Source organism: Neophocaena asiaeorientalis, unplaced genomic scaffold, assembly GCF_003031525.2.
Source record: "Neophocaena asiaeorientalis asiaeorientalis breed wild unplaced genomic scaffold, Neophocaena_asiaeorientalis_V1.1 scaffold191, whole genome shotgun sequence".
NCBI classification, from domain to species: Eukaryota; Metazoa; Chordata; class Mammalia; order Artiodactyla; family Phocoenidae; genus Neophocaena; species Neophocaena asiaeorientalis.
The window spans coordinates 3,881,842-3,903,293 of record NW_020175105.1 but is presented as its reverse complement, the minus strand read 5'-3'; the positions used below and the strand labels follow the sequence as shown (position 1 = coordinate 3,903,293).

General features: G+C 37.5%; 1 protein-coding gene across 1 annotated transcript; it reads left to right on the top strand.

Annotated features, from left to right (window-relative positions):
- Positions 1-7,252: 7,252 nt before the first annotated feature.
- On the top strand, positions 7,253-8,399 carry LOC112412713 (protein ABHD12B-like). The gene has a single exon (XM_024764384.1). The coding sequence runs from the start codon at positions 7,288-7,290 to the stop codon at positions 8,287-8,289; it is 1,002 nt and encodes a 333-aa protein (XP_024620152.1). The 5' UTR covers positions 7,253-7,287; the 3' UTR covers positions 8,290-8,399.
- Positions 8,400-21,452: the final 13,053 nt, after the last annotated feature.

The window sequence follows — 21,452 nt, the reverse complement described above, 5'->3', positions numbered from 1 at the left end:
TTTTGGGATGAGATTTATGTATTTAAATTTGTTAACCTTGAGCTGATTGTCCTCTATAATGTGTGTAGGGATCATCCAGACAGTTGAAGGCCGGAATAGAACAAAAACACTGGCTGCCTCAAGCACAAGGAATTCCTCGCAGACTGCATTCAGAAGTCATCTGCAACAGAGTCGCTCCTGGGTCTCCAGCCTGCCAGCCTACACTGCAGATTTGAACCTTTCAGCCCCCACAATTGTCTGAGCCAGTTTCTTAAAAGTAATCTCTCTACATATATGCATATCCTATTGGTTTGTTTCTCTGGAGAACTTTGACTAATGCAGTGATTCATCCCCTCAGGAAGCATCCGTCCTTGTTAACAAACCCTCCTCCCACCCACTCCCCTGTGGGTCTCACATGCAGCACAGACCACCAGCAATTTATTCTCTCTCATCCGAATCACACATTCACAACTGGAAGCATATCTTCTTCCTTAGGCATTCACCATCCCGCCCTTCCCATATCCGTGACTTGTAGCCACTCTCCTTGTCTCCTCTAATTAATTTTCCAAATCTTAACCACAGGGACACTTCTAGATCATAAGTGTCCTTGTTTAAACACTTAACTGGCAAATGGTTTTCCTCAGACTCAGTTCCCAGCTTGGCCAAGAGACTCCATGTGATGGGGTCTGCTCCCTCTCTCACACTTGCTGTGACCACGTTTGTTTCCTTTGAGCTACCTGTTCCTGGTGTGTTCTCTTTCCCGCAGCCCTCAGTTGGTGGCTCTCCTTTGGGGATGCATTGATCAAGGTTCTCTGGAGAAAACAAACCAATAGGACATACATAGATACGTAGAAAGGGACTTATTGTAAGGCTATGACTATGGAGGCTAAGTCCCACAATCTGCCATCTGCAAGCAGGAAGCCCAGAAGTGTTGTGGTGCAGTTCAAGCCCAAACATGAAGGCCTGAGAACAAGTGCCAGTCCAAAGTCCCAAGACCCAGGAGCACTCCTGTCCTGAGCATAGGAGAAGCGGGATGCCCAGCTCATGCAGAGAACAAATCTGGCTTTCCCCTGCTTTTTCTTCTCTTAATGCCCTTAATGAATGGGATGTTGGCTACCTGCATTGGTGAGTGATGTCTTTATTCAACCTAATGATTCAAATGCTAATACCTCTGGAATCACTCTCACAAACATACCCAGAAAAAATGCTTCACCAGCTATCTGGGCAACTCTTAGCCCAGTCAAGCTGACACATAAAATTATCCATCACTGGTGTGGGGAGGGGCATGGAAGCCCTACCTTCTGCTCATCCCCATTTCCTCAGAACCTTCTGGAAGCTTTTTCTACAATGCCTAAGCCCAAACTTTCTTTGTACTCTGCTCATATACTCTGGGAAAGTGATCATCACACTTTATTCAAATCACCTTCTTTTTTTAATGAAATGTCAGACAGACTTATATGTGGAATCTACAAAACTAAAATAAATGTATATAACAGAACAGAAACAGACTCACATATATAGAGAACAAACTGGTGGTTACCAGTGAGCAGCAGCAGGGAGGGGCACGATGGGGTAGGGGATTAAGAGACACAGACTACTATGTATAAAATAAACAAAATACAAGGGTATACTGTGCAGCACAGGGAGATATAGCCATTATTTTATAATAACTTTAGATGGAGTATAATCTATAAAAATCTTGAATCACTATGCTGTACACCTGAAACTAAGATAAGATTGTGAACCAACTATATTGCAATCACCTTTTTAACTATCAATGTCCTTCACTCACTATTAAACTTCACAGTCTATAGTGCCTGGCATTGAGATGGTACTAAATAAATTTTGTTTATTGAATGAATAACATAATTTTCTATTGTTCTCCAAGTGTGTGTAGCAAAAAAGCTATTGTAATCAAGTGGATGTCACCTTTTTCTCAAATATTTAGTATATGGAATTTAGAATGCAGAAATAAAACATTCAGTTTGGGATTCAGAAAACAGAAATTTAAGTTCTCAGGTCTGAGGCGTTTTGACTTACATTAATACAAGTACTTTTCAAGTGTAGCTCTTTCCCTTACTGGTCTATTGAGCATACCTGCTAAAGGAAAATAGTATGAGTTTTCTGTCTGATTTTTGTTCTCTTATTTTTTCCTGCCAAGGAGATTTGGGGCACATAAGTCATTAATGTGTGTTTTTATATATCTTGGTGGTCAGTGATGAGAGAGTTTAAGGTAACATAAATCCTTTTTGTGGTTATTTATGAGAGATACTTTAGGAGTGTAGAATTCAGTACAGGTCCTATGGATGACCTTCAGATAAGAGCCTGGCTTGAGCCTGTACATTTGGAAATGGAAAGAGTTCTTTGTACAGGCTACTTTTAGTAGAATATCAAAGGAGCATCATCTACTACTGTAACTCTTCCCATTTCTCTTTTATAAGACTTGTTATTTTCCTAGCTTAGGAAGGAGTAAAAACAAACCAGCTACTGATCACTGACATTCAAGTACAAAACTAAGTACTACAATAAAAACTTGGAGATAATTTTGTTCAAAAATAGTAGGAAGTGAAAATTTAATTTTGTCTATGAAAAACTCCCTAAGTTTCTATGTGAACATAACTGATGGAAATCTGCTTATATTATTTGACACAACTGTTTAACTGTTCTTCATCTTCACTGATACAAATGAGGACATACCTCTTCTTTAGCTCCATATACTGCTTGAGGGTAGAAAAATGTACTTCCTTTAAAATGTATAAAATCAGATTATACACTGGTTTGACTCCTCATCACTGCTTGCTATGTTCACTGGATTTTAATGTAGTAATTCCATGACACACACAGAAACATTCACTATAAAATGAAATGTCCAAAAATTGGAAAAAAAGGACTTTACCATTGCAATGATTTCAGAAAAGTAATTCCATTTTACAGAAAAGAGATGCTAGGCTTAATGCCTTCTATTTCGTTTCAGTGTGATCACCTGAAAATGGCATGAGAGCAATACACAATTCAAATATCTTTAAAAATTGAACCATGTACTTTTACAGCTCTAATAGGAAATCAGTACAAATCTACTTTTTACAGGACAAATATGTCTGCATGGTTATAATGCCAATTGTCCTTACCTGTGATTCTCTCTCTCTCTCTCTCTCTCTCTCTCAATTACCATTCCTGGAGTTTTATAGAATCAAAGATATTCTAACAATAGATGAAGTGATTTGACAGATGCATTACAAGGTCTAAAGAGTACTGTTTGATATATCAGATTTTACTGTTCAAGTCATTTGCACAAACATTTGCTTATGGTGGTTGTGTATAGACCACTATAAGAATGTCACATTCATGAGCAAATCATTCCCTTAATGTAATCATTGCATCTGCTTTCTAGAGCAATCTAAATTGTTATATCAATCTATGTTCAGATCTTATGTAGAAAAATATGTTAATATAACATTCCATCTCAATGAAGACCACAAAACTGTTGAAAAACAAAGAAACCAGAAAGTGACTATAAACTAGCATCTTTAAAAAAAAGGAATTAAAAAATGTATCCATTATTTTGGGTAAAACTTGGCTATGTTTCCTTTCCATCAGTATAAATGATGGGAATGTCTGGCTCTATTCTAAAATCTGTTACTATAAGTTGCTTTAGAAGGACAAAAGTTGAGCAACCACCTGGGAGTGTCATGCTGAGTGTGGACTGTGAGTTAGACCGCATTCTAACTCATGTTCCACTTGTGTCCCCTGTAGCCTGAAGCAGAACATGTACTTGCCCTGACCCTCATATCTCTGGTCTCTAAACTGAGGGCCACACCTATCCCATTCACTGCTGTGACACTGAATGACATAGCCTATAAAGCACTAAGAATGGCATTAGCACACAATATGTGATCAATAAAGATTATCTATAAATATCAACATTAATAGTATTTGGGTTCTTCTATGTACTTTGAAAAATACAGGAACATAAATAGTATTCATTCTGAAATTTTCTGTGCTCTAACTCACTTTGTCTGCTTTGACACTGAGTTTTTAGTGCTCTCATGGAGTGAATTGCTGTTTTTTGATTTATTGGGAGAGGTTGACCAATATTACAATAACCTGTTCCTTGAAAGGTAGTGGAGTTCAGTTTTAAAACATTTGATACTAATGTTTTCTTCATGGGTTGACTTGTAGCTACTGATTCAGCTTTTTAATGATTATAAGACTTCCAGGATGTTATATTTTTCTAGAAATCTTTCTATTCTGACAAAATTGTCAAATGTGTTGGCTTTTATTATCTCATTAAAATATCAATATCTGATGGTCCTACGCCATTTCCCACTTTTCGTTCTTCATAGCAGTGATTTTTGCTCCTAAATCTCCTCCTCATCATCCTTTATCTCCATCCATCTTGGTAGAGGTTTGTCTTTTGTTTTCTTGATTTCGCTTTTGTGGTTAGTTTTTGTTTCGTTAGTTAACATTCTCCATTTTTTCCCCTATCATCAGTTATTTTGATATCTATTCTGTTATTTTTTAAAACTTAAATTTATGCTTAGTTCACAAACATTCCCTCATTCCTACTTCCTCATGTAGTATTTACTGCTTTTGTTTTCCTTTAAGCATCATTTTAGCTGAGTTCCACAAGTACTAGTGTATTCTACTTTCATTATTTTTTAGTTACAAGTATGTTTTTACATTTCTACTGTAATTTCTTCTTATATATATGTGGTATTTAAAAGCATTGTTTTCCTTTTACTGTATGGAGGTTTTACATTTATACTCTCTTTTATAAAATTCTAATTTAATTATAATATGGACTAATTAATATAAAATATTTCCAGTTTTTGCCACTTGACATATTGCCTATGCCTAATAAGAAGTTAAATTTTGTAAATGTCACATGGGTGCAGGGTACTATCTATATTATTCCAGTAAATCAAGACATTAATTTTTTTATGCAAAGTATCTTTCTAACTAAACTTTAATCACTTTGAACTTTCAGTACTTTAAAAACCAGTTGAGCACTCCTGATTTGACAGTGGGTTTGTCAGCTTCACTTACAACTTGCTTTATATTTACATTATTTCTTTTTTTTTTAGACTTTCCATGCATTTATCCCATAATGATGCCTTTGTCCTATGTCTTTTTGTCCAATATCAATACAATACAGATCTAATATCAATATACATCTTAGATTTTCTGGACTTTATTTTTTGATGTGATCATACACACACAGAGTTTTTCAAACTCTCATGACTTTTGAAAACATATTATTGAAGTATAACACATATACAGTCAAATCTTAAGCTTGATAAGCTCTGACAAACTGAACACACCCAAGCAACCACCACACAGAGTAAAAGCAGACAGGCAGAACACTTCCAGCATCCCAGGCATTCACTCCGTGCCCCGTTTCAATTACCACCCATACTCCAGGGTTGACTACCATCATGACTTCACACTCTAGTTTGGCCAGCAATTGAATTTTACATAAAGGGGACAACAAAATGTGTACTTTTTTGTGCCTGGTTTACTGGACTTGAACACTGTGTTTGTGAGATTCCTCAACGCTATTGCATTTGCTCATTTTACCTGAGTTTATGTATCCATTCTCAGGAAATGGGAGTATGCGTAGCTTCTAGTTGGACTATTTAACCAGTGCTGCTCTGATATTCTTGTACGTAGTGTTGGGTGTTCCATGTGCTCATGCTTCAATTATGTCACTTAAAAATATTATAGAAATAAACTTTTCCTGCACCCTATCTGAAAAATTGCTTTAAACCTCAAGTTAGACCATTTATATAATATTTTTAATGACACATTCACACACATATATATGTCTATATATGTAATAATATATAGACATGTATATAAAAATTTCTTTTTGCCTTGATATGATTTTATTACCTCTTTTTTGCCTTTTTAAAAACCAATTTAATTGTTTTTTCTTTATTACATATTTTCCATCAGCTGGCTTGGAACTAATTTACTCAATTTCTCATTTCTATTGTTTTAGTGGTTAATTTTGAAATTTTAATGGGTACTTATAATATTTTAACTCCTCACATCTTACTACTGACAACATTTCAATTCAGTCCTCTTAATTCTGTCCTAATTTTTATCATTAATGTTCCTTTATACACAATGCTTGTTTAGATTTTCTAATGTGTTGTCTTTTTTTAGGGATCACTTTTCTTCTTTGTTAAGTTCAACAAAGTTCAACTTAAAGTTCAACAAATAAATTAAAAGAAAATGTTTATTTGTATTCCTCTGAGAATATCCTCATGTCACCTTGTCTCTTGAGAAGTTATTTTGCTGGATATACAATTCTAGGTTCACAGATATTCCTTAACTGTCTCTTGGAGATGTTACTCTACCATTTTTTGGCTTCTATTTTTGCAGTTGTAAATCTGTTGCTCAACACACTGACATTTCTTTGTAAGTGAGCTATCATTTCTCATGGTCTGTTTCAATTAACTTTGCCTTTTCTTTGCTATTTTGTCTATAGTTTCACTAAAATATGTCTAAGAAAGAATTTCTGGTTTCTTGTTTTTTCTTCATTTCCTTTCTTTTTCTTTCTTTGTCTTATGACATACATAGTACTTTCTGTACTTGTGAATTTGTACTTTTTAATCATTTCTAGGAAATTCTCAGCCATTCATCTAATCAATTATTGCCACAGCTCTCCTCTCTCTTGAACTCCTGTTCAAATATCAGTGTGACTTTCTCTTTGGGTTTCATCTCTTAACTTTTCTTCCATCATCTCGTTACTTTCTATTACATTCTGGATTATTTCCTTACATATACCTGCCAATCCACTAGGTTTCTCATGAGCTCTGAGATGGATGTTTAATGCACTGTTTGAGTTTGGAGTTTTACAAATTTGTATTTTGTGCTACATCTTTTCAAATATTTTCAGTTAGAGTTATTTTATATTGTGTATCTGATAACCAACTCTGTTATTTGTTGGTGACTCTTTCTTATAGTGGTTTCTTTTACTGTGTGTTTAGGATATTTTATTCTGATCTCCCATTTGTTGAAATTAATCTGTGGAAATCCAGGGACAAAAATTGTGGCTGTTTTCTTCCAGGAGCATTTTCTTCTGTCTGGAATCAGAGTCCTACCCAAGCAGGACCACTCTGGCCAACTTTCAGAATCTCTAGTTTATTCTAAAAATATCCCAGGCCGTCCCCGCCGAGGAGGCGGGCAGGCGGGCGCAGCTCCGGGCTACAGCGGCGGCTCCCGCAGCTGCAGCCGCGGTGGATCGGGTTGCGATGCGGCGTGGAGACAGACAAGCAGGGCTGCGTGACTGCGTGGTGGTACATGGTCGCACAGAACCTGAGATCTTTCCCATACTCCTGTTCAACACTCAGAAGAAAAACTTCCACTCTGGGTACCAGCTTTATAAGTAAATCATTAAAAGAACATATTTTCCCTCCTCTGATGAACATGCTGATTATTTTCAACCTTTTCAGAGCACCATTTCTTGCGGATTTAAAGAAACCAGAGTTAAAGATTCCTCACACAGTGAACTTCTACATCAAAGTTGAACCTAGGGTGATTCTGGGTATCTGGCACACAGTTCCTAGCTGCCGGGGGGAGGATGCTAAGGGGAAGGGCCTTAGCTGGTATGAAGCAGCTCTCCATGATGGCAACCCAATTATTGTTTATCTTCATGGCAGTGCAGAACACAGGACAGCTCCTCATAGACTTGAGATAGTAAAGGTGCTGAGTGATGGTGGTTTTCATGTCTCATCTGTTGACTATAGAGGGTTTGGGGACTCCACGGGTAAGCTGATGGAGGAGGGGCTGACTTCAGATACTATTTGTGTCTACGAGTGGACCAAGGCAAGAAGTGGTACCACCCCGGTGTGTCTCTGGGGCCACTCTCTGGGAACAGGAGTTACAACAAATGCTGCAAAAGTTCTAGAAGGGGAAGGATTCCCAGTTGATACTATTATCCTGGAAGCTCCATTTACCAACATATGGGTTGCAAGTATCAATTATCCCTTGTTAAAGATTTACCGGAAACTTCCAGGATTTTTAAGCACAGTTATGGATGCCCTGAGGAAAGAAGAACTAGTCTACCTCGATGAAAATGTTAAATTCCTGTCTTCTCCCCTTCTTATCATACACGGTGAGGATGACGAAACAGTGTCTTTGGAATTTGGAAAAAAGCTCTATGAAATTTCACACAATGCATATAGGAACAAAGAGAGGGTGAAGATGGTAATCTTTCCTCCTGGCTTCCAACACAACTTCCTTTGTAAAAGCTCCACACTGTTAAAAACCATGAGAGATTTCCTGAGCCAGCAGTGGGCATGAGGTATGAGTACAGCAGAGAGCAAAGACTTGCTCCAAACCCCACTTGTGATGTATATTTCTTATGTAAAACTGTACTGGGCTGCTTGGGTGAGCTGAAGTTACTGACATTTCTACAAGACACTTGCCTTTTAGTAAAGAAAAGTATGGATGCTGGGAAAAAATAAATAAATAAAAATATTTCAAGTTCTCCTCTGTCAATTTGTTGTTGGCCCAATGCTTAGACTCTTGTTTATAGGATTCATGTTGACATTTGCTTTTTTCAGCTCTTGTTTTCATTCAGATTATTTTTTGCCTCTTAGAGATTCCCCTTGCTTTGTGCAAGCCCATAAGTACAATTAAAAGTGTATTATATGCAGTGTTTAGTTGTTTTCCAGGATCAAGTTCCTTCTGAATACATTAGTATCTTGTTTTCTATATTATTTGAAATGAAAGATGTCAGTTTAGTGCTTTTGTATGCATTGTAATTTTATTACATTTTTTTTACCTATCTCAATGAGTGGTATCACTAGAATTTTCCACCACAGATCCTTTTGTTATAAAAGGCCATACGTGTAGATATAATATGAAACACGAAGTGAAAAGCACTCTTAGTAAGGGATGAAAAAGTAGCTATTGTATAAAATGGGCATAAATTCTTATGTGTTACTCTTTAAAAAAATAGATAAAAGTAGTATTCCTTGCCATTGTTGCAGGAATGGTGGCTGAGCCAGAATTTTACATGTCCTCATGCATCTCCCAGTCCTACTGTGGTTGGGCAGAACCCAGCGACAAATTCTAGACAGTGGGCTACAGATGAAGGTGATGTGTCATGTCCAGGAGAACAAGAGAGCTGAACAGGACACTCAGGCGTCTCTTCCCTCCCGCAGTGTCAAGGATGTTCATGGACTGACCTTCTGGAGCCTCAGCATCAAAGACGCTGTATTGCTCAGCCCCTTCCCCAGCAGCAGTGCCCTAGATTACTGCTCAGACCAGCAGCGAATATTCACCCTAGCAGGATTAGTCATGGAGATTTGAGGGGTGGTTCTTACAGCAAAACCTAGCTTCACCTGAGCAGTCCAGTGAAACACTATTTTAGGGAGGTTCTTAATAACCATTTATGGGAACATTTTTTTCTGAAATTTAGCATGTTCAACACCAAGTTCTTCACCTTCTCTCCCTGCCCCACCCTACCCCTTCCGTGTGGTGCTGTGGCTTGTGTGGGAGTCTTTGTGGAGCATGGGGTGATCATCATGTATGAAGCCCAAAGCAAGTTCCTTCACATTCATCCTCACTTTGTCTTCTGGAATATGACCCTAATTAGTGTACTTGTTTCAAAGGATTGTTCTGAGAATGAAAACAGTGATTGCATGGAAAGCACACATCATAGAAGCCAGCACAAAATATTCTCTTTAAGGTGATAGCCAGTAACCATATTTGATACAATATATTGTCTAAAATGCCCAGTTTCTTAAAAAAAATGTAGCCTGCATAGAAACATGAAAGTATAATTATGACACATACACTGGAAAGAAATGAGCAACACACAACTGCCTATGAGAGAATTTGAAAGAAGTCATTAGAGAAATGCAAGTTAAAATAACAAGGAGGTGTCACTATACACTTGTTAGAATAGCTAAAATCAAATCCCAATGTAATGGTTAATTTCGTGTCAACTTGGCTAGGCTACTTGCCTAGTTGTTGGGTCAAACCCTGGGCTAAAGGATGCTGTGGGGGTATTTTTTACATATGAGGAATATTTAAATCAGTAGACATTGAAGAGGGCAAGTTACCCTCCATGAACTGAATTCATCTCATCCAATCAGTTTGAGGCCTTAGAAACAAAGCCTGCAGTTTTCTAAAGAAGAAGAAATTTGGCCTCAGGAAAGCTACATAGAAACCCTGCCTACGTTTCTAGACAACCCTGCACATTTCAGAAATGAGACCACAACATCAACTCTTACCTGAATTCCCAACCTGTCTGATTGCCCTATGGAGTTCAGACTTAGAGCCCTCACAACCTTATGAGCTAATTCCTTAAAATAACCTTTCTCTCTCTCTCTCTCTCTCTCCATATATGTATGTATGTATATATTTTTCTAGCCTGCCCTGCAAATCTCAGACTAGCCAGCCCCCATAATCCCATGAGCTAATTCCTTAAAATAAACCTCTCTTCTTTGCTCTCTCTCTCACTCTGTCTCCCTCTCCCTCTCTCTCTCTCTATATATATATGTATGTATATATATATATATATATATATATATATATATATATATACACACACACACATGTATATGTATATATATCACATATGTAAGATATATACCTTACTGTAATAAGATTACAGCTGTTATTGTGTAATTGATAAATGGTAACATATATAAAAATAAGGCATATCTTATTTTATCTATATGATATATATCAACATAAGATATGTATAAAAGATATATAGCTTACTTTTATATATAAGATATTATATATATAAATACATATATCTTATTAATATACATACATACATACATACATATACATCTTACTGGTTCTCTTTCTCCATGCCAGTCCAATTGATGGCAAGATTATGGAATAATAGGAACTCTCATTTATTTTTGGTGGAAATGCAAAATGGTTCAACAATTTTGGAAGACAATTTGGTAGTTTTTTAAATAGCCAAAACTAACCTTATGATATGATCCAGAAATTATACTCCTAGGTATTTACCAAACTGATTTAAAAACTTATGTCCACATAGAAACTTGTAGCTAACTCTGTATTATAGCTTCATTCATAATTACCAGAATTCATCTTTAATAGACAAATAGATAAAAAGATTTTAGTTTATCCATGCAATGGAATATTGTCCACTGATATAAAGAAATGAGCTATCAAGACTTGAGTAAATCTTAAGTACATATTTCTGAGTGAAAGGAGCATTTCTGAAAAGACTACATACTGTATGATTACATTTCCATGGCATTCTGCAAAAGTCAGAACCATAGCAACAAAAGAGCAACATCTGTGGAGGCAGCTTGTGGATGTCTGCTGACCTGCCCCCAGTTTAACTGTGGAAAGGATGAAAATCAACCATCAAAAGCCTCTTGAAATGATCCTAAGGACAAACAGCCGATGAAGAAACATCAATTCAAGAAAAGCTATGAAATTCCAGCAAAAGAAGTGAGAGTATGGCATTTGACTCAAGTGTACTCTCTCTTTCCCCATCTCAGCTCTACAAGGCAGACTCTGCTCCAGAGTGCAGCAGCAAGAGCACAGGGTACCTGTGCCCCTCAGCTCCTTTCTACATGGAGGAAGCTGGACTTCAGTGTTTCTTATCCCTCCCCCTGCAACCTGTTCCTGAGGTCAAGTCCTGGGTGAGTGTGGTCAAGAGGTGGGGCCTTCTTCCTCCACCCACCCTCCACTCATGCAAGAGAGGCTTTGCCTTGGGCACAGCAGCTGAGAATACTGGGGCACTCATTGCCTTTGCCCATGTGGCACAGTGGTGGTGCTCCCCGCCCCCTGGGAGAGGAAACCTGAGAGGGCATCCATCTGCTTGCATGCTTGCAGACCTTCCACTGGTGTCATCTTTGTGAGGGTGTCACTCAGGCAGAAGCTTGATGTGATGGCATCGCTAGTTCCAAAACCCTAGCTCAAAGATTTTCCTTGGGGGGGGGGGTGGAGAAGCAGGGTGTAAAACAGCTCTATTTCTCTTCCCAAAGGAAAAGACTTCATTTATGAGAGAGAATGAAGAAGTTCAAACCTAAGAGTAACTTCAAGAACAGTGGGGGAGGTCATGGTGAAAGGCAATTAGGGGAGATTCCTTGTTTAAATGAAGATACAGCCTAGACTATACAGACTGCATAGTCTGAGGAAGAGAACTGGGGAATAAGACAGCTGGAAAGAGCCCTCCTGGTGTCAGAACAAGTACTGAATTGGACTTCAGAAACAATGCCTTCCCATATGCCACAGTTTTATTAGATTAGGTTGTAAACAATGAATGTTCCGGGACATTGGTAAAAACAACAGCAGGATCAGCCAGAAATACATCAAATGAGTGTGTTCAGGGAAGACAGGAAAGAGAGGCCCACCAGTATCACTGCCTTGCTGGGGAGTGATAGGCATAAACCAAACTGCACTTCCTGGAGAAGCAATAGCAGAGGTTTAACACGGGGGTTGGGACAGGATGGGGGTAGGGGATGGAGGGGAATGGGAGGAAAACTTCACTAAAATAATCCAGCCAGTTAGTAAAAGGTAAACCAGCTAATAACAATAACAAGACCCTGGGAATTCTCTGGTGGTTCAGTGGTTAGGACTTGGTTCTTTCACCACCAGGGCCTGGGTTTGATTCCTGGTTGGGGAACTGACATCCCCACAAGCCACACAGCATGGCCAAAAAAGCCCAAAAGAAACAAAAAACAACAACAACAATAAAAAACAAACAATAACAAGATCCTGGGATGGGGAAGCAACCAGTAACCAGATTTGACATATTATCTAAAATGCCCAGTTTTTAAAAAAAAAATTATCTATATCTATCTTTATCTATCTATCTATCTATCTATCATCATGCAAAGAAATATGAAAGTATAAGTATGACAAGTACACTGGCAAAAAAAGAGCAAAACACAACTGCCTATGAGAACGTATATCAGATTTAATAGGAAAAAAATACCTCAAAAGAACAAATATAAGTAAGTTCACAGAACTAAAGGAGAGCAAGCATGACTAAAGAATTAAAGAAAGTATGAAGACAATGTTGTATCATATAGTAAAGAATGTCAAAAAAGAGATAGAAATTATAAAAATGAAATCAACTTGAAATTCTGGATTTGAAAAGTACAATAAAAAAGTCCAATTAATCTTCAGAACTCTTCATCATGCAAAACTGAAACTCTGTACTCATTGAACAAAACTTCCTATTTCCCCCTCCCCCAGTCCCTGGCAACACCAATCTTTTGTCTGTCTCTATGATTTTTGACTACTCTGGGGACATTTTTTAAGTGGAATCAAACAGTATTTGTATTTTTGTAATTGGCTAATTCATTTAGAATAATGTCTTCAAGGTGCCCCTATGTTGTAAAATATGTCAGAATTTCCTTCCTTTTTTACACAATATTATTCCATTGTATATATACACCACATTTTGCTTATCCATTCATCTATGGATGGACACTTGAATTGTTTCCATATTTTGGCTACTGTGAAAAATGTGCTATAAACATGGAGGTACAAATATCTCTTTGAGCCCTTGTTTTCAGTTCTATTGGGTATATACCCTGAAGTGGAACTGATGGTTCATATGGTAAGTCTATTTTTAATTTTTTGAAGAACTGCCATACTCTTTTCTGCATGAGTTTTACCATTTTAGATTCTGACCAGCAGTATTCAAGGGTACAAGTTTCTCCACATTTGTGCCAACACTTAATTTCTGGCTTTATTTATTTATTTATTTTTGGTGGTATGCAGGCCTCTCACTGTTGTGGCCTCTCCCGTTGTGGAGCACAGTCTCCGGATGCGCAGGCTCAGCGGCCATGGCTCACGGGCCCAGCCACTCCGCGGCATGTGGGATCTTCTCGGACCAGGGCATGAACCCATGTGCCCTGCATTGGCAGGCGGACTCTCAATCACTGTGCCACCAGGGAAGCCCTTGTTTTGTTTTTATAATAGTAATTCTAATAGGTATGAGATGGTATCTTATTGCAGTTTTGATTTTTATTCCCCTAGTGATTAGTGATGTCAAGCATATTTTCATGTAATTGTTAGATAGTTGTGTATCTTCTTTGGAAAAATGTCTTTTCAAGTCCTTTGCTCCTTTTTGAATCCAGTCGTTTGGGTCTTCCTGATGAGTTTTAGGAATTCTTTTTATATACTCTATATCTCACTACTGTATCAGATATGTAAATTTCAAATATTTTCTCTCATTCTGTGGGTTTCATTCTACTTTTCAGCACTATTGAAAATCATCTGCCCATATGTGTGAGGCTTTAATTCTGGGCTCTGTGTTCTATTCAGCTGATATATATGTCTGTCTTTATACCAGTCCCACAGAGTTTTGATTACTGTAATTTTGCAGCAAGTTATAAAATCAGGAAGTGTGAATCCTCCAGGTTTGTTTTATCTTTTCAAAATTGTTTTGGCTATCTGGGGTCCCTTGAGATTCCACATGAATTTTTGGGTGGGTTTTTCCACTGCTGTGAAAAACATCATTGAGATTTTTTTTTTTAATCTGAGGAATTGACATCTTAACCATATTAAGGCTTCTAATCTATAAACATCTTCATGATATTGTCTTTAATTTTTTAGCAATGTATTGTAGCTTTCATTGTATAAGTCTTTCACCTCCTTGGTTAAGATAATTCTTAAGTATTTTATTCTTTTGATGCTATTGTAATAAAATTGTTTTCTTAATTTCCCTTTTGGATTGTTCATTGTTAGTATACAGAAATGCAACTGATTTTTGTGTTGTCTTTGTGTCCTGCTACTTTGCTGAATTTGTTTAAACATCAATTTTTTGTGGAATCTTTAGGGAGATCTCTACATATAAGATTATATCATCTGTGAAGAGAGATAATTTTACTTCTAAACTTTTAAAATTTCCAAAACTATGACTTAGATTTGTTTCTCTTTTTCAATTCTCATGGATCCCATTTTACTGTGACTGCTGCCACCAGCGTGATTTTCTAAAAAAAAAAAATCTGTTTGTCTCTTTACCCCTGCTTTATCAACCTCTAATGCCATCCACTGACTAGAGCTTCAGTTTCAAACTCCTACCAGTGTTTAAGAGCTTTTCCCCCCACTTTTCCTAGAGTCACTTCTAGGCATCCCAAATCATGTGCCCTGAGTTTCCATTACTAAGTGCACAGCATTCCATGTGCTTTCATACCATTGTGCTTCCTATGAGATACTCCCTCTTCCTCTTGTATTTTCTTTTTTTTTGTTTTTCTGGGGAAGCCATTCCCCATCCTGCAAGGTGCAATTAGAATGCCACTTCATCAATAAATATTTCTAACCAGAAAGATTCAGAGGCTTCCTTATCTGAATTTGTGTAACAATTTGTGCAGACCACTAGAAGAGCAGTCACATTGTAATATATTTGTTATTTTCTGAAGTTAGAAGGAAAAATAATAACGTTTGAGACAAAGAAACTGAGTTAGTGAGGACAATTTGCTCATTTTTAATAGAGGTGCATTCTGGAGTTTTTACTTAATATTTTCTATTATCCAACCAGGTTATTTTATTTCTTTCTGAGTTATATAGTCTAAAATTAAGGTAACATCCACTCGACAGGTAGTTGCTAATTCATGGGTGGCATTCTGGGGCTCAGTACACAAAGGGTCTCATACAAATGACCATTATTATTGTAAAATATCAAATAACATAATGTTTCATAATAATAGATTCCATTTATTGAGTCTATTGATTAAAAGTCACTGTTTACTTTACATATACTAAAATTCCACAATCTCATATTCAAATTGTCATCATTAACCTCAGATTATAAATGCAAATTTGATAATCAGGTAACTCAATAAGCTGCCATTCATACTCACTTTTGCCAGCCTTTGGAGCCTGCAGTCTTCCCAATACATGCTACTTAAATTTAGATCAACTGCAGACCTTGGCGCATATGTTTTGCTCTAACATACTTCATACAGGTAGCTTTTAAAAAATGATTAAACATGAATAACTCTTATCCTATAATTATCTTTAAAATGTTTGGAGTCAGTAAAAATCTTGGAAGAGCTCGTAGAACCAAGAAAGAGAGGTACAAACTAGAAAACTCCCGGGACCTGAGGACGCCGACCTTGGCGATCTCGCTCAGCCCCTCTCACTCGCGTGGTAAGTCTACTATGTTCCTCTGCCCGTGGCATCCTCCAGCAATCAGAGTGTATGTCCATCGGTAGACCTGGAAGCACACTGTCCACGCTTAGGTATCGCATGAAGAAACTTCTAGTTTCTAACTATTTCCATAGCTGTGGTGGGGGTCTAGTTTCTGAACCCTGGGCAGTTAGAAGGTTGGAGTTTTCTCCTCTCCCTGCTGACTGAACTCCAGGCACTATGGGTGCTTTTGTGGTTCCTCTAACCTGCACTTTTCCAGGCTGGATATTCCTCATCATTTTAATCCATTTTCACGGCTGTGCGTTCTTCATCTTTCTGCCTTCTGATCGCCATTAAAAAAAACCCCAATCATCACTGAAGCCACCTGGGACTGGAAATAAACTGTAAGAGGAAAATGTATTTCAGTCTGAGCTGCTTAAATTTATATTTCTTTGATGGAAATAATCTTATAAAAAAGGTATATAGGGCTTCCCTGGTGGTGCAGTGGTTGAGAGTCTGCCTGCCGATGCAGGGGACACGGGTTCGTGCCCCGGTCCGGGAAGATCTCACATTCCACGGAGTGACTAGGCCCGTGAGCCATGGCTGCTGAGCCTGCATGTCCGGAGCCTGTGCTCCGCAACGGGAGAGGCCACAACAGTGAGAGGCCCGGGTACCAGTAAAAAAAACCTATAATGGAAAACAATCTGAAAAAGAATATATATATATATAAAACAGAATCACATTGCTGTACACCTGAAACTAACACAACTTTGTAAAACAAGTATACTTCAATAAAAAAAATCAATTACTAAAGTAAACAGACTGTTTAACCACCTTTTATACCTTAAAATTGCCTTTACCAAGTTTTTAGAAATTTGGCTTTGAAGGAAAATTTGCTGTTGGCTCAAAGGTTGTCCTCATCGTTTTACCTGCCTTGAAAAAAAACTTGAAATGCTTAATGTTTTCTAACAAATTGGCTTAGAACTGGTTATTATTTTTCAGTTTTATATATAATGCTGATATAAATCAATTCTAACAAACATTCCTCCTTCCACTCTGGCAAAGACCTTTGCATTAATTACTACCTAATTGTAATTTCCCACCAAATCCTAGGGGATACTGATCATTTTGTCTAATAATAATCTCTCCGAATCAGATAGAAGACCACTCTCTGTCTTTTCCTACCCTTCCATTTTCTTACAAGATGATAATGACAGAAAATGACTTGCCATCCAAGTAAAAAGGTCATTGAGATGAAGAGAAGTATCCAAAATTTGGAGATAAGGGAAAAGACAGTACAATGTGGTCTTTCACTGACAGACTGGTGCAGTGTTTAATAAGGCCAACCAAGCATTATTTTATTTCTGTGTTTGACTTTGTTATTTTCTGTTTGGATACATTCCAGACACTGTGAAGTGACTATTAGCTTGTTTATTTTTTGTTTTGTAGAAATGGTAACACCAAACAAATGTTATGAGCGTCTTGCTTTGTAAGACATTTACCAGTTTTGTATTGATCTAATGCAGTAATCTCACTCTTTCTTTAAACTAAACCCAGTTCCTCAAATACCATACTCACTCCATATTTCTATAAGAGAGATGCTCAAGATAGCAATGGAGTTGGGTAATAAAAGTAAATAAATAAAGGAGTAAATTATGCCACAAAAATAATACTGTAAATTTGGATTATGACAGATGCAACAAAGAAACAGCGTAGAGTCATAAGAAAAGGCTCATGCATGAGACATGGAGCATCTTTTCCTGTGAAGAGATCTTTGAACTGAGGCTTGCATTATGAGAAGAAAGCAACCCTATGATATATCACTCTGGTTTAGTGTTGCCAGATTTAGCAAATAAAAATACAGAACACAATATATCTCATGCAATATTTCGGATATATTTATACTTAAAATACATTCTTTGTTCATCTGTTTCAAATTTAACTGGTTTTCTTCAATTTTACCTGGTAACTATATGCTGATGCTGTGTGAAATACACACAGGGGAACAAGAGTAAAATCAAGAACTGTTCCAAGACCAGAGTGATAATCTCACATGAGAAAGGGAAGTGAAAGTGATTTTGGCTTAGTAACAGCGGTGGATAGGGAGAGAAGAAGAGAGAGTCTAGAAATACTTTATAAGCAGAGCTGAAAAGACCTATTGATAATCTATGCAGAGGTTACTCAACTGAGACAAAAAAAATAGAAATAAAGAGAATTCCAAGTTTTAGTCTTGATAAATAGGAAATGTACTGTACTATGTAAATGTTGTTCTACATAATTTTGATATTTTTAACTTTCTCAGTGCCTATTTATTTACAGAATGCACAATTGAACATTGATGTTTTAATCTATTGTATTTAGATACTGGCTTTATATTAATGGGGTTTTCAATAAAGTAATAATGCTTAGTCCACAGTGGGATTTATATCCAAGACAACAGAATGCTGGAGGGTGGCCCTTATTGCAGAGAGAAAGGGAAATTGAGGGCTGCACACAGAGAGGATGGTTAATGGTTGTTACACAGTAGCTCCTTCAAGCTGCTGGTCTCAGGGTTCCCAGGCTGCGGAATAAAGGGGACCAGAGACAAGCAACAACTTCAGTGGTATGCAGAGATCCAAGTAGCTGGAAACCAGAATCAGGGAGTCCTTCTATCCCTTGTCAACAAAAATAATATACAATCTATAATAGGAATAGAAAATCTTTTTTTTTTTTTTTTTTTTTTTGAGCCAAACTGAGGACTATATCCTTGAAGACAGCTTCCCAGATTACTCTGAGAAAATGCTTAGGAGAAGCATGGTTTTCAGCACAATTTTATATCTTGTCAGAACAAAGAACATTAATCAAGTCAGGGATACATTTCTTCAAGGTTTAAAACAAACACACACCAGACCAGCACATGCACAGAGTGTCAGCATGGTCTTGGCACCTGGAAAGGGAGGCTTATCATCACAGGAGGACAAGAACTGTTGTCCCAGGAAAGGAGGCGTTTAATTTTTAACATGGACATGCTTTACTTCTGATCTACGTGCCCTTTTCTTTAATAATTAAAGCAGATGTACAATGTGTGTTTGCTAGGCCACCAACAGGTTGTTCTAGTTAACATAAAATTCATGCTTATCCATGAGTTCATAGATAAACCAGAATAGCTTCCCCATACCTTAACATGTGAACATTCCTTTTTATCACCTTCAGTAAGAACAGAAACCATGAGACTTGGCCTCAGGTAAGAACGAAGTCCTTTGAGAACTGTATAAACAAGGTAACCCCAGATTCAGAGGGAGAGCCATCCATGGTTCAGGATCCATGCCAGAAGCAATAAAGTGAGCTGAGCTGGGGAGCAGGTGAACAAGGTCAGGGGCAATACTGCCCCTCACTTTTGTGCCTGGGCACGGTGGGACACAGATGGAAGTTTATATCACGTATGTCTAATTATTTCACGTCAATATAAATCATGCTAGCACACTGATAAACAAAATTTGCTCTATCATTCTGCTCATCAGAAATAGGTTCTTAGTGACAAAACTAAATAATGTCTATTAACTCTACAGTTCTTTATGATTGAAAATGGGTAAAATATAAAAGGATGACTGGATTGTAGCCAAGTCCTGGATCTTGAACTGACAATGATTGAATGAGTGATAATTAAATTAAAAACATTCATAAATCATATTATTTTATCTTTCCTCCACAAGATTTATTTTCTTGTCTTCATATCAACAAATTCACCACTGTTGTAATTAGAATCAAAATGTTCATATAATTTCTGTGACACTGTCAGTAATGATTTAAAGAATTTAAAATCTAAGTGTAATTGTATTTAAAGTGAAAAGACAGAATATAACTCCATAAGAGTAAAATCAAATGGAAAAATAGACCGTTTAAAAATCTTTTCACATTTCGCAAGTTATAGATCTTCTAAAATATTCAAAATTATCTACAAAAATTAAAATGTGGATTGTTTCTGGCTAAGATGGAGTACCTGAAGCAAAAAGAAAAAAATACATTTAAAACAGGTTTTAAAGACATTGGACATCAGACAGGACCAGACTGATTTTTGGGAGAGGAACACTGACCTCAGCAGCCTGGCACCACCCAGATCACCCCCAGGAGAAACTGGGTTGCACAGTGAGAGGGTGTGGGTCTGGGTGGGTAAAATGGGGCCTGAGAACCAGGCCAAATTCTCATGCTACCCTGATGGGGAAAGGGGAGTTTCACAGAGAGAGAGCCAACGATTCACAGAGGATGGCTCTCTCCTATTCAGCTGCAATGTGAGGAAATTACCTGAGGCCCAGGCAAGACTCATCCAAGAGGATGAAAGGTGCTCACAAAAAATCCAAGAAGAGTGCGGTTTTCCGGCAATCAGATTGGAAAAACTTCATGGTTGCTAAGGCACTGGGCAAGGGGAATATATTTTACAAAAGGAAACTTTTTCAAGGGGATCAATATGATGTTCTTGATGATGGTGACGGGTTCATGAACATATATATATATGAAAATCTTTCAAATTGTACACCTTGAGTATGTGCAGTTACTGTATGTCAATTATACCTCACATTTTACCTTAAGAATTAAAAGGCAAATACAAATGATCAATGTATGAATTGTAATTCAAAATATTTAAATAAAGCTGCTATTTATTTAGGTTTTAAAAACAATCAAACATTAGGGAACTCTCTGGTGGTCCAGTGGTTAAGACTCTGTGTTTTCACTGCTGAGGGCCTGGGCTCTATACCTGGTTGGTGAACTAAGAGCCCCACACGCTGCACAGAACAGCCAAAATAAACAAATGAACAAAACAAAACAAAAAGAAATGGCTATTTAAAAAAATTGAATATCAGAAATGTTTTTATAACAATAAAACTTTTGCGTCCGTCTAGGTGTCAATGAGGAGAATCAGTTTCGCGGTTCATGCACGTGACCTCTAACCTCACACATAAATGGGAGATGGGAGAAAATGTGATGATGTAATGATTTCACCTCAGAGACGTCCCTCTGCAGCCCTGAGCAATAGTGTGGCTCCACACTGTGTTGCCACCCACCTCCAGAGCTCCAAACTGGAACAGGAGAAGCAGCGGAAAACAGACCCTACATGGTCTGGGAAAGGAAGCTGAGTTTTGTAGGGATCTGTGATCAGTGGTCAGTGGTCGGCGTCTTTGTGGGCAGAACCTGGGCAATGTCACTAACCAGCCTTTTCTCTGGGTTCTTCCCTGGCTCATAAGCTCCCCTCCTTTAGAGTGGGTGTCCTTCCACATCAGCAGCCTCAGGGCCTTTGGATGTGTCACCTTGTATTTATTTATTTTTTTAATTGAAGTATAGTTGATTTACAATGTCCTGTTAGTTTCAGGTGTATAGCACAGGGATTCATATATATATATATA